This window comes from Protomyctophum bolini (genome assembly GCF_963924005.1).
Source record: "Protomyctophum bolini genome assembly, chromosome: 8".
Taxonomy (NCBI): Eukaryota; Metazoa; Chordata; class Actinopteri; order Myctophiformes; family Myctophidae; genus Protomyctophum; species Protomyctophum bolini.
This window is the reverse complement of record NC_137869.1, coordinates 18,334,403-18,358,939: the sequence shown is the minus strand read 5'-3', so window position 1 is coordinate 18,358,939 and position 24,537 is coordinate 18,334,403. Positions and strand designations below refer to the sequence as shown.

The following is a 24,537-nucleotide window of genomic DNA, read 5'->3' as shown; positions in this document are numbered from 1 at the left end:
TGAAAGCATCTCAGACTTCTACTTTCTTCTGTGGTCAAGTTAGACACAATTGAAAGAATGATTGTCATGTTTTTAACAAGTCTCCACCCTTTGGGAATTTAGAGATTAACTATACAACACAAAGATGACAAGTTAATTACCATCAGTGGATAAAGACTAATTATGTCAATGTAATAATTGAAAGTGCTGGGAAAAGCACTACCTACACCAGCACTAATGCTGGTAAAACTCTGGGAATTTTATTTGAGGGAAGGGAAATAAATAGGCCATAATGCTTCATTGTTGCCTTATCTGATCTAAAGACAGACAGCAGGACTGGGATTACTTCTCAACTTCATAAATGAGCTTTCTTTTGCAGAAGAAACTCCTTGTGGGAGTTTCTTAAATCCCTGCACTCACACCTTTTTAGATGGGGATAATAAAAAAAGAAAAGTCACTGCAATGATGTGCGGGTACAGTACTGCAGTAATTACCTTGTCTAGACAGTTTGGAAACAAGGCACTTTTGAACACACTTTCTCCCCAAAGAAGATGCTGAATATACTGACTGCATGTCACTCCATGGGTACTGGGTAGGGTACGCCTGGAGAATGTGGCATGAAAACATAAACCACCATGGCTAAAAATACAGATCCTCCCATAAGGCCTTACTGTATATTGTATACACTACCTCAGTGATAGGCAACCTTAGGTACAGGGCACAGGGGAGGGTGATCACTGGCACACTGGCATAAGCGTGAGAGAAGTTTTATTCCCAAAAAGTATAGTCAGTTAAATTAAGTCCACTCACATCTACAAATTACATGATAATTTACATCCTGCACATATTGTACATTCATTCAAACTCCTAACTCATGACTGGGGATTAGGTGGGTTATTGCTCTGAGTTTAATGATCATTACATCCTGAAAATATTTCTAAGGTCATGTGTATCCTATGGACAATCAAAATCAGTTGGGAATATTTAATTCTGATGTGGTGTCATAATTATACGGTATATGACACACTGACTATCACGAAAATGAAAACATGGCACCCTGCAAAATCCTGTATCAAATTGACACTTAAAGATGGAGTGCCACAATTTTTTTATTTTTCCAGTTTGTCATGTGTCTGTGTCATGACAGTACTTCATTAGACACCCTGGAGTCGGTTTTATTTGCAATGGTGTATTAACTTTGTATTTAGGGTTTCTTCCTGGAGGCTGAACCCTTGACAGTCAAACAGGCCAATGAAATAAGTAATATAGTGACATCACACTATCAGCCCCTCCCCCTTTATCACACAACTACAGCTGTGGGTGCGGCTTAAGTTCAGGTGGATCACCACCCATCACCACCCACCAGGCAAACCAGGCATACTTAATGACCTGGTGGGCGTGTCCACATAAAAGCTTGAACAAATACTGTACACTTTTTGGAAAAGGTTCTTCCTCCTAATATTACAATAATACCTGATGATCGTTAACACAGTATCTCCATGGTCATGTGCTCAAGACGGATCTGTCCGATATTTCATATTCAATCCTAATTGGCCAACATTGGCTTTCAAAGTTTGCAGGACTGGCCCGTTTTGAACAAAAAGCCTCAAATCATGAACGCAGCGTGCAATTTACATGAAATCTTTCACGCACTTTCCTACTAGGTTGAGTAATATAGTCCCACCCTTTTCACATTGGCCTGTTATAGCGCCACCAACAGGTGGATCTTTGCAAAACACATTTTTGGAACAAAATGCCTCAAATCATCCAATTGCCATTTAAGGCCACAAATGGCATCCTTTTCATATACCTGCATCGAGTGACCTTGGTACATAGAATTTGATCTATTGAAGATTCTGACCTTCAAATGTACATCATTTTTGTTTTGATTGTATTGCTGTATTGTTGTATTGTTCTTTCTGCTTTGGCAATGTAAACGTATGTTTTCTCATGCCAATAAAGCCCTTTGAATTTAATTGAATTGTATGCCATGCTTTTTGTTATTGCTTAATGTAAATCGCTCTGGATTAAGAGCGTCTGCTAAATGCCTAAATTGTAAATTGTACACACCGAGTACACTTCGGAAATGCGCGCCGGGAGCACTCGCCTATTAGTTTGTATTGGCAGTGCACTCAGTGTGCCTATATCAGAACGCACCCTTAATTGGATTACAAATTTTGAAAAGGTTTAAAAAGTAGTGAAAATAGGAGATCTACAAGCTCACAACACGGCGGCACGCACGCACACAAACGCGCACACACACAACACCCCCCCCATTTGGAACCAAGACCCCGGGTCCTCTACTTTGTACAAAAAATATATTTTGTGGTATATTGTATTTGTATATTTTGGCCTGAGTGTGGCACTAGGGGGTCATGGTGTCTTCTAATCTACTGTAGATGGCTTGCCTCTGAGGAGCCACACCTGGCATAACACACTGCAAAATTGTGTAATATGTACAAATTTCAGTTGTGACTGTCAAGTCATAGTAGCAAAATGATGTATCATTGTGGGTGTACAGGAATAAAAATCATAGGAAGGAAGAAGAATGAGATGTTGCAATGTTACAGTAAATCAACTTCCTCAGTGTGGACTCTTTTACTGTGTGTGTGTGTGTGTGTGTGTGTGTGTGTGTGTGTGCAGCGGCGTAACTACCGTGACGCAGACAACGCGACTGCGTGGGGGCCCAGAGGCAAGGGGGGCACACGGCCGCTCACCCGTGCCGTCTGTAAAATAAAATTATAAACACATACAGAGATGCAATGACAGTTGAGTTGAACGAAGTTTGGCGGAGCCTGGTGATGGCTGCTGCTCTAGCACACACAGCCACCATACCATATGCATTAGGCACACGTGCCCCGCCTCCCCAACAGCTCTGTTAGAGCATAGGGCTGTAGGCTAACAACGTGAAGGAAGTCAGAAGTGTCTGACTGTGGCGAGTGTGCATACAATGGGCTTTCCCAGTCTCGAGTCCCGACAGCCAGGTACGTGCACAAATCACAACTACAACTGTACAGTGCCCCGCTGATTATAAACCCACACACAGTTTGTACTTGTTTTTACAGGCTGCTGTACATTGCCCCGCTCAGCCGCTGCTGTTTCTAATCCAAAAGCAGTCTGTTTTAGTTTTTTTTGCCGGCGCGGGGGGGGGGGGGGGGGGGGGGGGGATCGGATCGTTGCCCTGTCGGCTAGAATGCTGTCGGAAAAAAGGCCGCCTCCCGAATGACCTGGTGACCTATGATGAGTCCATCCATGTCGTCATTTATTGACAAGTTGGAGTTCAAGAAATTCAACAGAAAAAGTTAGAATCTCAAGAAGGGGGAGGTGCACCGGACTGTCTGGTTGAGTCATTATTATTAGGACATTTTACCAGTAGTAGTCATAGGATGCATAGCAACTTGCAAGTGTTAACTTACAAAAGCATTAATCTTAGCCCATATCCCATTCCCCACCCAACACAATAGTGGTCCCCAGGTTGATTCTAAGTCAGGGTGGTGGTCCCTGGTTCACAATCAGTTGAAAACCCTGCTGTTACCAGTTAAAGGGATTTGTTCTGGTGTCTGAGGCTGTGTTTTCAATAACTTTTATCATTTATTGATCAAATGTTATTACAGAAATGACAAACATGTGTGCCTGACAAGTGTCTGGCACGCACGCACGAGAAAGGGGGAGAAACAGAGTGTGAGAGAGAATGAAGACAGAAGAGGGAGATTTGTTTGTGGGTTCAGCCTTTTTTTCTAATTCAAAGTGTCTCTTTACTGTTGAACTCCCGGGTGGTTTCGACTAACATTATATTCATAATTGAATATGTGCGCACGCAGATAAAGCCTAGAACTATGGCCGCCTTCCCCGAGCACTTCACACCACATTACGTTTTATTCATCAAATTAACTTTACTTGGTCTGGTGTCCCCAGAGCCTTTCTTTAAAAAGGTTGGGATGAAACAAAGGACTACATTAAGTTTGCCACTTATCAGTTCAGTGACAGCTATGCACTCCTCACCCCATAAAAACTCATCTCTGAACCACACCTAATGTTAGCTCCACCATTCTAGTACAGTTCTGTACATGCTCCCTTGTCCCACTAACTCTTACCCTCTCCAGGCAGCCTTATACTTGGTTGCATGGAGTGTTGCGTGCAACAAAGTATAAATCAAAACGCGCCGTAGCGTGACACTTTTTGAGCTTGTAGATTGGTTCAAGACACCAGCTCGCAACTTAAGTATATATTGGGCATTAGCTTTGCCTCATTAGTGTGATTGATTGACTGAATGAACTTTGTATTTCACAATATGTAGAATGGGTACATTTCAAACAAAGTCAATACAAAAACTGTTACTTTGTGGACAACACCATGATAAAGCACTGAGATTTGTTTACAACAGGGTCCACCATTTTCAATTCATCAGAACATTTAAAGACGTACAGGGGTGGAGGCTTTATCGCTATCAACTTTATTCTGTCCAATTTATTTTTACTCTTTCTCCTACTTCATACTTGATGAACTAGATTGCTGTATATCCTTGATTGTCCTGACAACAAACCAACCAAACAACAGAGCACTTAATTGGCCACCAGTAAGCAAATCCCAACGAAAATCTATCTGGGAGTGCTTGTTTTGGTTCACGCAACATCCTGCAACATGTGCACAGTTTTAAAACAAATGCATGACTTTTTAAATCACTCGAGATTAAAGAACAAGGCGAGCATGCCAGGCCTTGAGCTGCGCCTGAGTGACGAGAGGAAGAATGCAGTCGGACAAATTGTGCTGTCGGACAAAAGTCTTGGCAAATACCAACGACCACTAAACGGTACACAATCACTATATTATTATTCTTTGGTGAAAAGGTGTCATGCAACATTTACTAGAAGGAATTATGTCACTGAGAAAGTGTCAGTTTAGTCTGGTGTAACTACAGTAATTTGGGCAAGTAAAAAATAACAGCATTTTCACTGTTTCACCTTCCCTGTAGCCAACAGGAAAGGCCATGGGGCCAGCAGACGTCCTCCTATTAGGTTACTTACTATTAGGTTTTAATAACTCTGAGAGTGGCTACACTCTCAGAATTACAGACCTGTATGGACCCATTTGGAACCCCTGGCCTCTAGTTGGACCCCCCTAGGTGGACCCGACTTTGACAACCACTGGGTTATGAGATATCTCGTGTGCAAATGCTAAATGTACATGTATGCTTGATGGTGTCATGGTGTCTTGTAGATGGCTTGCCTCATAGGAGCCACAGTGATATACCGTACCGTAATATTGTCTATAGTCATAAGAAGGACGAATAATGAGATGTTGCAATGTCAATCAACTTCCTCAGTGTGGCCTCAGCATTGTGTAACTCTTCTGTGTGTTTGAAATAGACAAGAAGTAATTTGAGAGAGCAACGATTACTAGTTGTTGAATGTATAATTAGACATACAAACCTACATATTATGTATGTGACAGAACCTGACATCATATCTTACTTGGCTAGGCGGATTGTCCTTTGGGTGAGCGATAGATATTTTGTTTCCCATATGTTTCCCTGAATGCAAATGTGGTTACACATAATGCTGCAGTGGCAATTTATGTTGTCACGAATTTGACAGTGACAGACAAGTTAAAATCCTACGTAATTGCAGTAATCTGTCAGCCTGGATGGAAATACAGTAGGGTCAAGGGATGCCAAAATTGGACCAATTTCGATGTATGACGCAGATAATTTGGGTTAGGGTTAGAGGCCAATGTTAAAACTACTCTCTCGTGAATATATTAATGAGAAATCCTTTACCTGGATGTTAAGAGTGCAATAGTGCACACAGCACAGTAATAATAATCATTCCATTGTATAAAATACAGTATGAGACAGGATGCTGTTGTTGTGACAGCATAGATTATATTCTAAATTATTCGATCAATTTATTTTTGACGTGAAATACATTCTAATAGAATTTTCAAAATCAAGTAAATCTATTAGGCTGATTAACCACTTAAGCCTTACTTTATACCTTGTCGTACAATGCAGAGGTGGAAATAGGGTGAGTTTTGCGTCCCAAAACGCAGATTATTGATAATGGACCCATCCCTTGTCAGGGTCTGGGCATACCTTCTGGGCACTTTTCCCAACACACTTCCAATGTGATTAAACCAGCGATCATGTTAAATGATAAATGAAGCAAATTCACAATAACTTTCTGGTTCCAAGCGGTATCCCTGTCGGCTGTCTACACCTAAAAGCGCAAATTTCAAACCCACAAAACATACGATTTTGTCGTCTTTACTTTTGTTATATCCATAATGGACGACATGCCCCCAGTCTCTTAACTTAATTTTTCCCTCCACGGACATGGGACAAAACAGATTATAAAGTAAATAATAAACTTTCATTTAAAAATACTTCCACGCGCCATTCACATCATAAACAATAGCACACGAGCAGGAGCTGTGATTGGTGCAAAAGCCAGTGACCTCACGGCCTGAGGTGGGCCTTAGGGCTGAGCACCATAGACATATAAAGGTAGACGCCCCTTTCGGCTCTGGAGCGTATGTGTTCAAGGGAGGGCAAAAAAATCCAGAGATTCCTTGCGAAGCACCACGGAAGCATGAGTGTGCGTCACAGAGCACATGTCCCGGAAAAGATGCGATCTAATTGGCCAGTAGTCACTTGAGTGGCAGCGGGACGTAGCATCAAGAGCGTGCCTTACACTCTTCCGCCATACTTCCTCCCCCAGTGTAAATTCTTCCACCCTCCCGTGGACACACACCAACGATCTATTTTTTTTAAATATCTATGCTGAGCAGTGAGCACAGCCCTCTATTGGCTCTGGGACTGAAATATTTTAGCCCCAATGGCAAGTACTGTATACCAAGCAGGCGTGTCATGTCAGCTGTCAATCATTCAACTCAATGAAAACCAATGGAGCCGATTTGGCCTGTAAAAAAATCAGCCCATTTTGACATATTTTGTGTTTATCTTGTAACGTTTTGATGCCGTTGCTGCTTTAGATTCTACCAGAATATAAAAGTATCTCTTCTAAAACATTTTAATAATTTATCTTTCTTCTATAGCAGGGGTTTTCAACTGATTATGAACCAGGGACCACCACCCTGACTGAGAATTAACCTGGGGACCACCACCCTGACTGAGAATTAACCTGGGGACCATTGTTGTGTTGGGAGGGGGGATACCGTCGTGGTGTGGGGGAAAGAAATTAACCATCCATATTAAACTCATGTTGCTGTTCATTCATGTAACTTACCATGAGTAAGCAGACACTTGCGGTTGATTATGGGCACATTTCTTTATAATGGTGACTCAACCAGGCAATCCTGTATGGTTTCCCTTGAGATTCTAACTCACTTTTCTGTGGAAGTTCAGAGTAGACTTCCCAGTAACTGATGACATCGACATAATTTATCACCAGATCATTTACTGCATTGTTTCTCAGCTTGTGGTCAATACAATAAATTCAAATACGAATCTTCACTTTCCTACATTACTAAATGCATGGTCAGGGACCACATGCAACACCTTCACGGACCACCAGTGGTCCACGGACCACCTGTTGAAAACCCATGTTCTATAGGATAGGGGGGCTGAGCCCCACTTGCCCATTTATACCAGCCACCCCTGGAACCCACGTCAGTGCAGTGCCTGCCCGCATGTTTCCAACCACATATTGTTCATTTTGATCGTACCAAAGAATGGCTTCAGATAAGAAAAACAACAAGATGAATGACATAATATGTTCAAGTTCGTAAGAACACTCAACGGCCATATCTGTTCATATGCAGGTGTTTGATGTTGGCGTTGATAAAAAGGGAAGTAACCCTGTTGCTGAGAACATGCAAAGCTCAAGCTGCTCAAACATTTCCCTACTCAAATGACAAGCAGACAAAGAGCTGTTCATAAAGAACAACTAAACCGGCTGCGCCATACCAATGGACATGCATATGCAAAAGTGTACACAATTATTTGTAAACTTGTATAGTCTCATATTATATACATATTATTATGTATAGTATGTACAGTACCAATTAACGGCTAATGGTGATATTTTGCCTTTGACAATTTTGATATGAGTTTTTGTCTCTTATTTAGTATAAATTTGAGTCCTGCCACAAAAAGAATTGTGCTGCTATACCTACAGCACACAGCTAAATCCTGAGCCTTCATTTAACCCATTTTGACCTGAGATCAGATTAAAAAAAAATATTCTACAGAAAAAGCTATGTTTCTATGTCAGTCGTTCTTCGATTTTTCAAAAATAGCAGACCTACAAGCTCGTAGCGCGCCACTCGGTGGCACGCTATGAGCTTGTAGATCTGCTATTTTTCAATAGCTAAAGCATAACATACTCAGTTAAGTTAAATTAAATGACCACTCAGGATTTGACTGTGCGCATTCCGGCGACTGGCTGCTGTAGTGACACCAAGAAAGTTACAGTCAGTATACAGTATTGTCTTATCTCTTCAGTTACCGATGCCGAACACCAGGACAAATACTGTACACTAGGTTTAAAAATGAGGAGTCGTGTGGTTGAAATGTGGGATACTCACGCTAGCAGGGAGCGCTCCGGGAAACTGAACGTCCCGTGGGAGACGCGGTCCACGAAGTTGAGCGGGACCCTCTGGATCTGCTCACAATGGAGCATCATGAAGTCGTACTTGCAGATGAGCAGGCTGTTGGCCGTTAGGACCAAAAGACGCTCCTTCTCGTTGTTCCAGTGATCCACCCTGAAGGAGGAACAGGCACAGAGGGAGTTACAGCCCCACCGATGACAGATTTGTGTGTACGACACCAATCCCGAAGACCCCCGACTAGGCGACTACTGATGTTTTGACTTATACTTTGTCAAAAAAGTAGATTTACGAATCAATTTGATTAGGTTAAAGTTTAAAATGTTCACAACATTGAACTTACAAACAAACAAATACATTCAAATTAACAAATGACATCAATAACTATTATTAATTAAGTCAATTTATATATGTATGTGTGTGTGTGTGTGTGTGTGTGTGTGTGTGTGTGTGTGTGTGTGTGTGTGTGTGTGTGCTGGATTTTTAGCCCTTCACCAAGTCCCTCCCCAACCCATCCTTGTCCAATAGGCACATTAGCAGTGAAGAAAGCTTGACCTGCATAGCAACCGTTGCTAAACTATTTGGATTGGCATTGGACAATCGCTTTTTGGGGTGGGATTGGCCGATATATACCAACACAGTCGATATATCGGTCTGACCCTAGAAGGAATGCAAGGCCTGGCAACAGCTTCACTTAATTTCCTTTGCAATGAGAATGACTGCAGCCCAGATGTTGGCATCCATATTTCCAGCACATATAGCCTTTCCAGTGTTAGCGAACCAACACAGCGCATTGTGTGTGCAGATGGTGACTGTCAGCAGACATGATATCAGTGCGTAATACAAGGTGATGCGGTAGACAGATGGTCAGAGAGACTTGTCTTGATGCCCTGCACCGTTGACATGCTCTGCACATAATATGTTCGAACTGCCCGCATGCTTGCGCTGCTTACGTACTATTTGCGTGAAGTTTTTGTAAACTTATCGGCCTCAGGGCCTGTATGTACATAGTATGCTGTACGAAAGCTCACCATATATAAAATACACTTCCATCTTCCAACACTGTACCAGTACCGTATTTCTTTCGTTCTATAACGTACGGCCAGAGTTCCCCCATGCACCTGGCTGCATCTTCCCTGCCAGAATCAATATTGAATTCTGTTGAATGTACAGTATGTACTGTAGAATATACCTGGGCTCCCCCAGAGTTAGTGTCGAAGTGTCCATGAGAAAGACACTGAATGTGCTGGTTGGTGCCTTGCATGGTTTCAGCCGCCATCGGTGTATGAATGTGTGTGTGAATGGGTGGATGGATGCACAATCTATGTACAGCGCCTTGGATAAAGGCGCTATATAAATGCACCATTTACCATATAATATATACGGTACATACAATATCTCAATTGTTGTTATGCACCAATGTCATCGAGTCAAATTCAATAGTTTGAGTAGTTGGTGAATTGGGTGATCGAGATTCTGACTTGTCTGTTCTCTCTTGTCAGAGTATCTGAATGTATTAGGAATGTAGACCAGGCTGTGAGGGCACTTTGATAAAGTATCAAAGACTGAAACACTACATAGCTGTCATGAGTCACTGAAGTATGGAAATCCAGGTGCATACTTGGGGACAGAATAAATGCATGGGTTCTGAGTATCAGATAAAAGCCTAAAGGTTATGTAGGTATTAGAGTTGTGGTGTGCTTAGTGAGTGTGTGCAGGGCCAGGGTGTGTCTCTTGGGGGGGTGGGGGGGGTTGAGTGTTCTGTAATCTGCACAAACTCATTTTTAAATTGAAACAAAAAGCATGCATTCTCGAGTCACTCAATTATGTACAGCAAAAGCGTCAAAATCTCACAAAATGCCCGCGGCAAAAAACATGCAATATTCATTCAAGCATCTCTGGGTCCCTGACGTTGGTTAACCAAAATCTACAGAATATTTCAACACCCATCCCAATGAATGAATAAAAGCGGCCATCCATCTCGTGTATCAAACTTTGGGCCCTATTTTCGCCAGTGCCTTACCCATTATCCCTAAACTTCTAGCCGATCTACGTCGACACGTTGTGAGCTTGTAGATCAGCTATTTGAAGTTTGAACTATGTAAAAGGTAAAGAAGTTTAGGGATGTAACTTTCTACCCGTCTTCTCCATTTTGGGCATATTATACCGTACATTTTCTAAATAATTCAAAATGATAAGAGCAAAAATAGCAAATCTACAAGCTCACAATGTGTCGCGTATATAACGCTTAAGTTGTTATGGCTTATGTCAAAATGACCTCTTTTGGGGCATGTGCTGTGTGCATCTCTGTCCCTTGCCCCAGTGGCTAAAACTAATCCAGGTTAGCATTATATTATTATTATTTAATATTATTTGATCCTAGACTGGCTGGGCCGGTGAGCTTTGTGCACGTGGCCAAATGAGGCACTCTTAACCCAATTTGTGCCCAAGACGTCTCCAGACATCCTGGGAATTAACTGCCGCTGCAAGTGATAGTCCCATAAGCCAGAGAATTCACTGAGCATCCCAGGCAGCATAATATGTAAAGGTGTGGGCACTGAGACCTCTGACTGGGCTAAAGGAAAGTTAACCTCGACTGAGCACAGGGGCCGTGGGGAGAGAGGTGTTACTAAGCTACAGGTTCAAGCTCCAGGCAGCAGAACATTCCGCTGGGGCTCAAGTATGATAGCAGAAAGTGCTTCTCATCAGACCTCTGAGGCCTGCAGTCATGCATCGGAGCGAAATGCTGCTTCTGGTGTGGAATATCAAAGTCAACCACGTCAGCCAGTTCACCATTACATATTTCAATAACTGTTTGGTGTCTCTATTAATAATACTAGAATTTCGCCCCCCTTCGGGGGGCTCAATCCTAGTGTCGTTGCAGCGCAATATGGGAAGAAGGAAATTGCGGGAATTGACAGACTCCACTTCATGTTTCAGCTGTGGTATTAAACTCAGTAGTGTGCCCTGCACACAGCGCACACTCGCAATTGCAGCTGGAGGGCGACGCGACACACACACACACACACACACACACACACACACACACACACACACACACAGAGCGATGTGTGGATAAATCACTGAGATTTGGGAAATGTGTTCAGAAGTACAACGATTAAGCACGCACAGGCAAATGTCAGAAGCATCTGTTTTGGTTTCCAAACAGGAAGTTGTAAATGTGCTTATTAGACGGAGGCAGCGTGATGCTGGCATCTATTGTGATGCCAGCATCACCACATTTCACATAGAAATATAAGCACCCATTTACTCGCTTAGCGGAGACTGTGGGGTGGTAGAGGACATCTCCCCGGACGCGTGGGTATGTCCAGATAGTTGCCTCGCGGAGGCCTCTTTGTCCAGTGTCCATTCTGGGTCTGGAAACGGCACTTTTTTGAGTGTTGACCCCAATAGAAGGTCTGCTGCTCTGAATTTTACACCTCTCCCGCTTAGCGGAGACTGTGGGGTGGTAGAGGACATCTCCCCGGACGCGTGGGTATGTCCAGATAGTTGCCTCGCGGAGCCGTCTTTTGTCCAGTGTCCAGTCTGGGTCCGGAAACGGTAATTTCTTTTGCATTGACCCCAGTAGAAGCTCTGCTGCTCTGAATTTTACACCTCTCTCGCTTAACGGAGACTGTGGGGTGGTAGAGGACATCTCCCCGGACGCGTGGGTATGTCCAGATAGTTGCCTCGCGGAGGCCTCTTTGTCCAGTGTCCATTCTGGGTCTGGAAACGGCACTTTTTTGAGTGTTGACCCCAATAGAAGGTCTGCTGCTCTGAATTGTACACCTCTCCCGCTTAGCGGAGACTGTGGGGTGGTAGAGGACCTCTCCCCGGACGCGTGGGTATGTCCAGATAGTTGCCTCGCGGAGGCCTCTTTGTCCAGTGTCCATTCTGGGTCCGGAAACGGTAAATTTTTTTGCATTGACCCCAGTAGAAGCTCTGCTGCTGTGAATTTTACACCTCTCCCGCTTAGCGGAGACTGTGGGGTGGTAGAGGACATCTTCCCAAACGCGTGGGTATGTCCAGATAGTTGCCTGGCGGAGCCGTCTTTTGTCCAGTGTCCACTTTATAAAGTCCATGCACTCCAGTGAATAGCATTTATCCATTTAGATAACTTTTTTATGTTATTTAATTACTTATTTTTACACAGAAACATAATGTGTGTCTTTACAATAACTGTAATGTAATAATAATACTAATAATGTAATGTAAAAATTATTTAATTAACGAATTAAATAACCTTATTTTATTCTGAAAGCAACCGGATGTCTTAAATCTGCTAGCTCTCAGACCGGAAGTTCTAAATTTGCTCATAAGACGGAGCCTTAGACGGAGCCAACTCGCAGGCAGTGCGAGAGGCTGGTTACAGGAATCTATAGGTCACCCGTTTTGGTGTGACACACACGGCTTCCACATTTAGCTTGATACTGGGTGAAAGTGTCCTTCCAAAAATTATTATTTCGCTCGAAATTCTTATTCACAATGACATCGAGTTGAGGTGTTTGTGTTTTAGGGTAATTGTTGCATAAGCGCTATTTCGCACTATTTCTCCCTCCCCTCCCCTGTGTCTGAAGCAGCTAGCATGGAAGCTATATGGATTATGGAAGCTTTCCCTCCGATTGCACACAATGACGTTATCCACGCGTCCATCCGATTGCTTTTAATGTAAATGTCCCATCCACTGAGCAAAAGCGATATAAGCGCCTTATTCATTCATTCGATTCATTTGGGTGTGGGGCTGTGCAGTGCTGTGGGCAGCCTTTCTGACGGAGGCTCGGAGCTGCTGCTGCTGACGCTGTTCGAGTTCGAGTCGCATGGAGCAGTATAGAGTAGGCGTGGCGCAGCATTAGAAGGGCGCAGCAAATGCACGACATTGAGGGGTAGAAACCATCCCGGTCGCGTGGTTCATCTAACGCGTGTGTCACTGTGAAGGACTGGCCCCATTAAGTGAACGTAGTTGGCGTAGTAGACGCCAACATGACGATTCTGACGTAGGCTGTTGATGTTGAGCAACAATGGCGTGGTTGACAAAAGTAATATTTATTCAGTAATTAAGACATTTCTTTCAATGAAATGTAGCCTATATGTATTCTGGGAGTGTGCCGAATTTATTTTGCATATAGAGATGTGTGGTGAAAGTGTGGTTGGGTCGGAGAAAGCTGTTGGATAAACGGCCATGTGCTTATGTACCCCTGTCTATTAGGGTAGCAGGATAAGGCAGCTCAGTGTTCCTGGAAGAAGTATCAAAAATGAAAAACGTAGCCAACACACTGAACAAGAAAATGCAACCCCAGAGAAATGAAACGCACTATCACTGCAAAGGTGGATATTCTAGCAAAAAGTCATGACAGAGAGAAAACTGTTTTATCCATCAAGGTTCGTCAGTGTTGGGGTACCCACCTGCTCTGCTGTGCTACGCAATCTCATGTATAAATTAAATGTATGTGTAGAGTATTTGAGTCATTAAATGACATCATTGATGTCATTACGCTCACTGAATAGACTCATTGGACAGATGACAGACCCAGGCCGTAGTTCTGTAAGGTACACTTCTACCATCAGAGGACACTGGCATGAGTGCCTCGTCTAGAGTAGTAACCTGTGGGGCTGGGTAAATGTACTGTATTTCTTTTTTTGTATTCTCGTATATGTGATGTACTGTACTGACCTTGTGGGCCACGAGCCTGTAATAAAGTTTATATACTAACCCAATATGGAAGTTCTGTCAGGTTCTCCTCCAGACTGTGGAACCATTGGCGAACTTGTCTGTATGTTCGAAACTGCTGCTGAACCCTTCTGCTGAATGTATGCAGGCATTTCTTTCTTCCTCTGGATTCAGCACTGATGTAATTCCACATACAGTGCATTGTCTGTGTTTGCACTGCTGTTCACTTTATTACCACTGCTGCAATGTTTTTACTTGCAATATACCTTGTTTTTATTATTTCTTGTTTTATTCTATATTGTTAGCAGTCTGTGGAGCATGTCACACTTTTACTCCACATACTGTACTTGTATGAGGGAGTAACAAATTTAAGCTTCTTGAATTTCCCCAAATATTACCACCAATTTCTAAAAGGAGACGGCTTGAAAACACTTCAATGAATAATTATCGCCTTCCAGCTAAAGCGGCCAACAAACGAGGTTGTGTACTTGACGTAAGTTCATAGTTACCTTGTATGACACTCCCTTGCCTCCCGAAGGGACACTAAGTGCTGTGGCTGAAATGTCCACATAATGCACTCTTTGGTTGCACGAAAATACTTCCACAGCCGCTGTAACCACAGCACCAACTGCAGGGCCATTGTAGGACAAAAGTTAACGGCGTGTCAGACAGAGACGCAGAATGGCATGCATTATTCATCGTCACAGGGCCCGCTTTTTATTTTTTAATGTTTCCAGAAACCTCACGTACGAGTGATACGGCCCGACATCCGCAAGTGCACTCGACAAAATGTCCTCGAGTCACGTAATTTGCCTTCTGTGTTCATTTCAGTGAAATGAGCAGCTCCCGTGCAATTGCTTTATACTATAGCAATACAGGAGTTTTGGGTTAGATGAGGATATTTGATAACTAGTTTGGTACCCAGTAGTGGGCTACACGATGGGTCGCACACAATTAACAGGGGAGTAAAGGGGAAATATTGTGTTATTTAGTTCCTAAATTCATGCACAACTCAAAATGGAGGTTAAATATGTTATGTGAAACAGTTGAGAATCACACAAAACTACACATACTGTACGTATAGTAAGTATTCCTTAAAAACTGTGCCAACAAATGTCATTAAGAAGTGTGTGGCACTCACTCCGTCAACAGCCAGAAGCTTTGGACTTCACCATCCACCTCTTCATCCACAGCACCACCAATGTCTTCAATGGCCTGCTGCAGACTGCCAGGCTGGGAACAAAAACAAAACACACACATTGGCATTGAGGGTTATTTTACATTTTCACATTTTGATGTGACCGCTTTCAAACATCAAGTCCAAGTGTCAGTTCAGATTAACATTCAGTAAAAACATTCTACAAGCTACAAGCTCACAACACGTCACACTGCAACATGCTGTGATCAGCTATTTTCTATTCAGCTATTTGCTATAGGGGAAAAAAGGAGTGGACCTTTAGTATAGAGCCCTGGTGAAAGTCGATCAACTAAAGCATATAGGGCTCCATTTTTGTCTCATCTTTCTAAAGCCACTATTTGGGGATTTAGGAGTGGGGAAAGGGTGTTCCCCCACTAAAGTTGGTATTTTGGTTACCTGTCTAAATCCCTTAAACACCTCCGTTACCCGTTATATTATGCATAGGTGTGGTTTGGGCGTTTCAATAATTAAACCAAATTTAACCAATCACCAGTCTTGGCTTTAAGAGATCCCTTTAAGAGATCCCCTCGTGCCGTTATTTTTTTTTCCTCCACACGCACAGAGCCAAGAACACTCGTCTTTTCATTGAGTCACAACTCGCTCAAATTCTAAATTCTATGTAAACTACGAAATTAGGGCTTTCATTTGGTATATAGATCGTGCGTGTATGCCGTCTCTACGGAACGGTATGAAGCGAAAAGGAAAGTTCGGTCAATAAACCCCATTTGCTGCTATGGGGTGATCATAAACTGAAAGAGCAAATTGTCGGAGGCCGACTTTTGTAACTCGTCCAGATTCTGTCCAAAAATCCTGCAAATCGTTACACAGTACACACTATCTCTATAGTCATGTGTTCAAGACGGATCTGTCCTAGCCTGGGTAAACCCACTCCCCCTGCTGGACTGGCGAGGGGGGAGGGGTTTACCCAGGCTAGATCTGTCCCATATTTCATATTCCATCCTAATTGGCTATAATTGGCTTTCAAAGTTTGCAGGTCTGGCCCGTTTGGAACAAAAAACGTCAAATCATGAACACAGCGTGCAATTTAGGTGAAATATTTCACATACTTTCTTACTACTGAGGAATAAATCCCACCCTTTTCACATTGGCCTGTAATAGCGCCACCAACAGGTGGATTTTTTCAAAACACATTTTTGGAACAAAATGCCTCAAATCATCCAATTGCCATCAAAAGGCGTAAGAAGAAATGGCAACCTTTTCACATTGGCCTATTATAGCGCCGCCAGGAGGCCACAACCTAACCTGGCCTGGTGGAGACCTGTGCCCCGAGGGCCACTTTTCCTAGTGTTATCTGCATGCAAAATAGTAAGCCACATTAGGCCTTTTTGAATGAGTCATAATTATATATTTAGTTTTCAGATGATGATCTAAGAACGGGTTGGGGGTCTGTGCCCTGAAGGCTGTATTTGTCTTAATTTGAGGGCCTTAATTTGAGATGCTAGCTTCAGTAACTCACAATGGTTGACTTGGTTGCCATTGCTAATCTCTTGACATACTGTCTGCAGTTGTGCCAATCCCTGACAAATTGACACATTGAAGGCAGTTTATTGAATTAGTTAATGACATCTTCCCTGGTTTGGCAGCTGCAATGTTTACAGTTTATTTATGTGTTTATTTGTTCATTTGAAAATTATCCCTATTAGCTGATGCCATGCCTGGCAAGCAGCTAGTCTTACTGGGGTCCACAAAAAAAAGATAAAACACAAAAAACATCATAAAATTGCATTGCATTAATTAAGTAATTCACATTACAGTTGCATTGATATAAATCTGCACTGCTTTCTTAACCCATTAAAACCTGATGCCAGTTCTATAATGGCTTCTAAATCAGTAGTTCTCACACTTTCAAAATGTTTCAAGAATGTTCAAAAATAGCCAACACAAACATCTAAAATGACAAAGACCCTTTCCTGGTTTAAATGGGTTAAAGGATGATTTTCTATTAGACAAATGTCAAGTGGTAAATTATTCCAATAAACTATGGCTCTATAAATGACAACTATATTAATTAACAGTCCATCTTGTATCGTGATTATGTGTCATTACAAAAATCTTTTTGGTGCTAATTGTAATTATAGCCTTATTTTGTGCAACCTGCTTTGGATTCCTTGTTTTGGATGCAGATGACCATACAGTTGAATTATAAAGTGACACAAAATTAATGACAGTGGATAAGCTTCCAATACGTATTAAAACAACAACCCTAATCTGTTTGCTCAAATAATTCTGTATGTTTGAGTTACATTTTTCAAAAACAATTCTACCATTCACATGGTATAATTGGTGTGTTTGTCGTGTGTGTGTGTGTGTGTGTGTGTGTGTGTGTGTGTGTGTGTGTGTGTGTGTGTGTGTGTGTGTGTGTGTGTGTGTGTGTGTGTGTTTTTAACATAAGAGTAAACAAATTATGCACACTTGGGTGATCTAAATGTTGTTCCGAGAGCAATATTAACAACACACAGCGGAGCATACATATATCTAATCAGTCTTGATTCTGTTATATTGAACTGTTGTTTGAGGTGCACCTGGGCATTGAAGTGGATACAGTCAGTGTACACAATCTTCTCATGCAGTGAAAGGTGTTTTTACCCGTAACACAAGGAACTTCTTCAGCTTGAATTGGTCCAGAGCTGACCTCCAGTGATTCTGCTTGGAGTCGGTATAGGTTGGCGGGGCAGGGTCCTCCTCCGTGGGGACCGTGGGGTACAGATCCTCCATGGTTCCTGCATGGAGGGCTGTCACCATCATGAAATATTAGTTGACAGTGAATTTTCATCAAAGTAATTGCGATTAACTATTTAATTATTAATTTGGCTTTGAATATTAGAACAGAAATAAAAATTACATTTCTGTTTGCCTTTAGGCTTTGTAAATAAGAATTGCAGCACAGGACAGATATGACAAATAAGTTAAATACACAAAGACGTGAGTGACTGTGAGCGTGCAGGTGCAGATCTGCCATTTTTTAACAGATGAATTTGTACATAAGGCAACTATTCTGACGCTTATGCTAAATAACTGATGATCTCAAGTAGAGGTTCACAATAGAGTTCTACGTCACACCGCAGATAATGTCGTCTCCGCCTACAGGAAATACGTTCACTGCAACCAGGGGACTTGTTTCTGAATCGGACAATACCCTCTATGGATGTCTCTGTAACTCTCAGTCCTTGTGCCTTTTATGCCCATATATGGAGATCCCTGGTGTCATCAGAATATGTCGGTCGGTCCCATGATATATGCACATGTTCTGACCAAGCCCCAAAAAAGGCTGGCCAGACTTAGTGGTTGAAGCTGGAACTGCAGGCGTACCTGTGCATTTAGCACGAGGAAACCATAGGAAACCCTGGGCAGCTAGGGTTTAACATTGAGCACTCGTTTGCACTTCCGCAAATGCGGAAGTAGAGGGGCGCTCCGGTCCGCACCCTTTATAACTCCATATAAGCCATTGGCATATCGGTCGGATCTGTGGCACTGGACAACCGGATCTCCATAAATGACTACAGTATATACTATATATGGGTCTATCGGGTTTGTTCATGGTTAGTGGCATGGCATGCCTACATACATATGGCCATATTAATATAATATATTAATATAATATAATATAATATAATATAATATAATATAATATAATATAATATAATATAATATAATATAATATAATATAATATAATATATTAATATGGCCCCCCATAAGGGGTTTGTTGATGGTTGTGTTTGAGTTGGGTGACATCCGCCGGCCCTCCTCCCATTAGCCAATTTTATTAAAAATGTACGATAATTGAGATTAAGTGATTCTGTACTCAGGCATACCTTTGTGTATGGGTTGACCCTCCTCCTCCTCTACCTGGCTCAGCCTCTGAGGGGGATCATTTCCCTGAGTGTTGGAATCTGAATCTGGAGACAGATCCACAGCTTTGAATTCTCCCTCCTCAATCTCGGCCATCCTGCCTGACCTGTTCCAGACAGAGATAACAGTCAAATCAATGTTTATGTGCTGTCTAAACAAGGACGTATTATCGTTATCCGCACAAGTACTTAGCCGATCTGCCCTTTCTGCCACGCGTAGACAGTGTTATGAAGTTGCTAGTGATGCTCTTAGGAACTCAGGCATGATAATATGCAGGTGAAATAATCAAGCAGGAACGTAGATCGGCTTAGTAGGGTTTATTCACCCATTTTGGGCCGGGAACCCCTTTTGGTGTTTTAAACATTATGTTATAATTTAGCTATTGAAAAATAGCAGATCTACAAGCTCATAGCTTGTAGATGGCGCGCTACGAGCTTGTAGGTCTGCTATTTTTGAAAAATCGTGAAAATATTTATTCCAGAAAACTGGAGGATTTAGAAGATTTTCTTTTAATGTTGAGGTCAGGCCTGAATGGGTTAAGCAAGATGCGTCGCATACACGGACATAGTATCCACACGATATGATAGAGGCACACGCTGGTCCATCAGACCCTCCTCATTTATACTCTCATTTTGGCAGCTTTCTTCCCATTGTTTGACTATTTTCATCATAGCAAGTCCTCCTTCCTGTCCTTCCCGTGCCTCGATCACAAGCCCATCCTGTTCACCTGTCGTTTCTTGATTAGGTGATCTTAATCTTTCTTTTAAATTATATTTTTTATCCCATGATTTTGTAACCCATTTTTCACCCCTGTGTCAATCATCTACTGTGATCCTGGGCTCTACACACCCTCCGCCAACCTGGGGAGAGCAACTGACTTAACTCATGCTTGAGTGTCCAAGTTGCTCCTTTACACCTGACAGGGGGGAGTTTCCCTGGTTGGACGTAGCGCGTGGAAGGAACACGTTATTCCAACCAGTTCCTTTCCCCTCCATCAGGCGCCCCGGCCGGCCAGGGGGAGGCAGTTTAGAGACCAGGATTACTGCATGTTTTTGTGAGGGTACCTACCCTAGGGGACACGGGGAGAACATGCAAACTCCACACAGAATCTTAATCTTTCTCTCTCTTCTGTCGCCTTCCCCAGGCAACTTCACATATTACTTTGAACATACTGTATTTATAAAGTTTGATTTCTGGAACTGATTAGTGTCTCTGCTGCTACTGATAGACTGTGTGCTCTAATTCCCCCTTTGTTCTGGTTGGTGCCCTGATGTTTTGGTAAACACCATTTTACCGTGGGCGAGCTGTTTGTTCTTTAGCATCCCTGTAATTGTGGGAACACTTTCTGGGTCTTCGGCTGCCGCCATGCTTAGCTGACCTATGCCCTTTCCATTACTGCTGTTAAAACTCTGGCCTTGGCCTGAGCTCCTAGGAAGCTCCCTTCCTGCATGGAGGCCCTCTTTTCTGCCACTACAGGGACTTAACCGGTTCTTATTTAAACCGGCTCCCAGAGTGACAAACTTTGGAGACGCTACTTTGTCGTCTCCGTGTGCCACCCATTTGCTGAAACGGTGACGCCATAGTCCCCTCGCCCCAAAAATCATCTTTTCACCATGATTATGTAAGATGACATAAATGATGATATAAAGCCCCGATAAAGCTGAATTAAAACAGTTGCACTGTGTTTGAAAAGCCGATTTGCTCGTCCACATAATGACATAAATTCTCCTTTCATTGTCAATGGCAAATGTGACACGAGACACGGACAAAAAGCTGTATACAGGAAATCATGTAAGGAGGTAGCCCTGGTCCAGTGCTTACAGCGAGTCTCTCACTGACGCCCTGTGGGAGTCCCTTCCGCAGCTCTCTAGCAACTCTCTCACTCCCATTCAAGGGTTTACAATTCCCAGCAAATAAACAAAACTACTCACTGACACAAAGCCTGCTAGACCTTGGTAAAAGTCTATTCTCGAAGCTGGGGAGTGTCTCAGGTCCCCCCAGCTTCTCTAAAATGCACTATTTTAGTCATTAAATAAAATGAATCCAACCAGATTAGCGCAGGCAAAACCCGGAAATGCCGTAGTAGAAGAAATTACTCTGTCCGGTAAATTCAGGGTACATTGCGTTATAAAAATGTCACAAAGTGTATTTTAGAGAAGCTGGGGACCTGAGATGCTTCCCAGCTTCGAGAATAGACTTTTACCAAGGTCTAGCAGGTGAGTACTAGTTACTTCGTTTTGTTTATTTGCTGGGAATTGTAAACCCTTGAGTGAGAAAGTTGCTAGAGAGCTGCGGAAGGGACTCCCACAGGGCGTCAGTGAGACTGGACCAGGGCTAGTAAGGAGGTAACAAGGGAAAAGAAACATACAGTAAGGGGGAAAGGGGCGGGGGGGATTCAGATTTTATGGGGGGCAGTTTCTTTGAGAACGGTTTTGAAGGAGTCAAGCCAACGCCCAACGGATTCACATGTCTTAATGGCTGTTGGTAGGGCGTTCCACATTTTGGTGGCATAGGAGATAAATGGATTTAGTCCCTTGTTTGTGCCGAATCTGGGTTAAACATGGTTTGTTGAAGTCCCTCTGGTGTTGTGGGTGTGAACTTCGTTGACAATAAGGAAGCATTTAGACAGGTACCGGTATGGTGTAGCGAATCTTGTGGACCAAACCCATTGAGGGGGAGGGGTGGCTTTGACTTTTTACTGGGGCCAGTTTCGAATTGCAGTTTTGAAGGAGAGGAGATTCACAGTAGGCCTACTCCTCTAGGGAGAGTGGGAGTCTGGAGACCACCTCATTATACTAACTCAACCATAACGACTGGCTAAATTAGTCCGGATTGCAGCTTTATTAGGCTTTAATGTATTCTAAACTCTAGCGTGTGCCGTGCTCACTTCCCATCTTCAAAAAGCTCCGATGAAATACATTATGTTGCAAATTCTTTCATGGTTTCACTTGAAGGCAAGCATCCTACAGCCTAGCCCCACAAGCAGAACCCAATTGTAGTAAAGTTTCTGACATGTTTAAGACTTTACCCATCCAAATTTCATAAAAGCTTTATGGAGGGTTCCGAGAGGGGCTACGTACAGCCTAGCAGCCCTGCTATAGCTACTATTTTGTGAGAAACGAAAGTGAGACTGTGTGTTTACTTCATCATACACAGTGCGCACTTTAGTCGGTAAAACGATGCATTAAAACAATATTTCCCTTGCTAAATTATCCAATATATGACATGGCAATTCGGTAGTATATACTTACCTAAAATGATCGATGTCAACGACGTCGGTAGGAAATGAAACGAGGATGTAGAGACAGCATCAACACGACAGGTGCACAATGCACATTATAAACTTCCTTGTTCCGCTGTAAGTTTGTTTTACGGGGCGTGTACAGTACAGTACACACTACAGCTAGGCACACCGCTTTATTATGATTCATAAGAAGTCGAATGTGTGTGTGCGTGCGAGCGTGCGTGTGTGAGTGCAGTGGGTGGGGCTGTTTGGAAAAAAGGGTGTCTCCTCCCTATCCCCTCTCACTGTGTTTGTTTGTGTCAATCAAGAGAGAGAGCCCCACAAATCCCTCAGCTTTGTGTGTTTAGGTTTAACTTTGTAGGCCTACCAGGGAAATGCTTTGATTGGCTGAGCATGGACTGTGATTTATGATGTTGAATGATGTATGATGATGTATGACGATAAGAGTGCCCCTCACCTGTGATTTTTGTGTATGTTCACAACTGTTCACAAACTGTCCTACAAAATAAGTCCTTGTCACTAGACTGGTGCCCGGCTGTAAGCACCGGTAACGATAGAAGTTGGAGATCCATGCCCCACCCGGCCGGCTATGCAATACCGAATACCCATTGTAGTACTACCCGTGTCAGAGTACCCGCTCAACCCATCTGTCTGTGTCCCTTTTAAGTCCATGGAGATGTCTGTATCTGTCTCTCTGTGTCCCTTTATATGGAGTTCTGTATCAGGCATGCCCAAATATGAAGTGTATGTTGTGATGTCAGAACAGGCTAGCTCCATATATGTGGCAGTTCTGGACTGACAACAGTGGGTCTGACTGACTCGACATCGGGCACTTTACTCCCTGTGGGGGTGTGGAACGCGTGTGTCCAATTTGAAGTCAGTGTGGCGAACGGTTCTCGAGTTACGTGCATTACAGCCATAGACACGTACAGACAGACGTATGGTGATGTACGATGATAAGATCGCCCCTCACTTCACACAGGTGTTTTTTGTTTTTTTTTAAGTAAAATATCCCTTTAAATCACTTAATTAAAAGCCACAATTTCACTGTATGGAGCTGCCTGGAGAGATGCCGAGACGGAGATACTAAAAAACACATTGAGATAATATAGAGCTATTTATTTTAATACATTACAAAACATTATCACTTTTACCAGTGGTTCAAAAAAAACCTTTCCAGTAGGATACCTTTCTTGTTTTTGTTTTTGTTATTCACATACTCACCTTTTTATCATCATCTAGCTGACCATTTAATTGCACAAAATAATTTGATCACTTTGGAAATTAACTATTAACATTATCTGTGAGTTTGACATACTATACTGATGAAGACAGCATGTTAGCATAACGATGAAGACCTTGATGAAGAATTTTCGCTGTGGCGATTTGGTAAACTGTCGAGTTCTCCGGTATCCAACATAGATAGGCCAGTTTGCATTTTCATTGTTGTAGTCTAGCCTTAACACATCAGCAGACCTGTGCGCATGATTAAACATAACAGCATGACTTCCTGGCAAACTGTAAGTTTGTTGTGTTCCTGTTTTGTTTTGTCTGACGTCGTACCATCTTTTGTCTTGTCTTGTTTTGTTTTGTTGTGCTTTCATTTTGTCTCTCTGGCTGCTGCGGCTGTCAATCCGTCCTGCAACATTTGTAGTAACTGTTGAAGGGCCTTCATATGAAATGTGAAAACATAATAAATAAATAAAAACTGAAACAAAACAAACAAAATCTTTCCATTTTGCACTTTCTCTCATGAGAGATGCTTTCTGACCATTTCCTAAGTACAGGTACTTGCATATCTAACAAATTAATAGAGTACTGGTAATTAGTTAATCAACTCACTGGACACGTTCTCCTTATTGTTAGGTAGACAAATTGCAAATTTATCCATTAAACAACATCATCTTGGTATAACTTGTAGAATTGGGACTAATTCAGTCATTGTGTCATTTACCTTAGCTAAATTCCTGTTGATATAGCAACCACATGCATGTAGGGGCAGGGGGGGATTA

At 42.6% G+C, this 24,537-nt stretch overlaps 1 protein-coding gene across 1 annotated transcript in view; it reads right to left on the bottom strand.

Annotated features, from left to right (window-relative positions):
- Positions 1-22,700, bottom strand: part of tprg1 (tumor protein p63 regulated 1) — a 32,291-nt gene extending 9,591 nt beyond the window's left edge. The window contains exons 1-5 of the mRNA XM_080770144.1: positions 22,533-22,700; positions 19,245-19,387; positions 18,018-18,163; positions 15,354-15,445; positions 8,524-8,700 (exon numbers count right to left, since the gene is read on the bottom strand). Of these exons, the coding sequence (XP_080626270.1) occupies positions 8,524-8,700; positions 15,354-15,445; positions 18,018-18,163; positions 19,245-19,377 (548 nt within the window). The 5' untranslated portion in view covers positions 19,378-19,387; positions 22,533-22,700. The remainder of the gene's footprint in view (positions 1-8,523; positions 8,701-15,353; positions 15,446-18,017; positions 18,164-19,244; positions 19,388-22,532) is intronic.
- Positions 22,701-24,537: the final 1,837 nt, after the last annotated feature.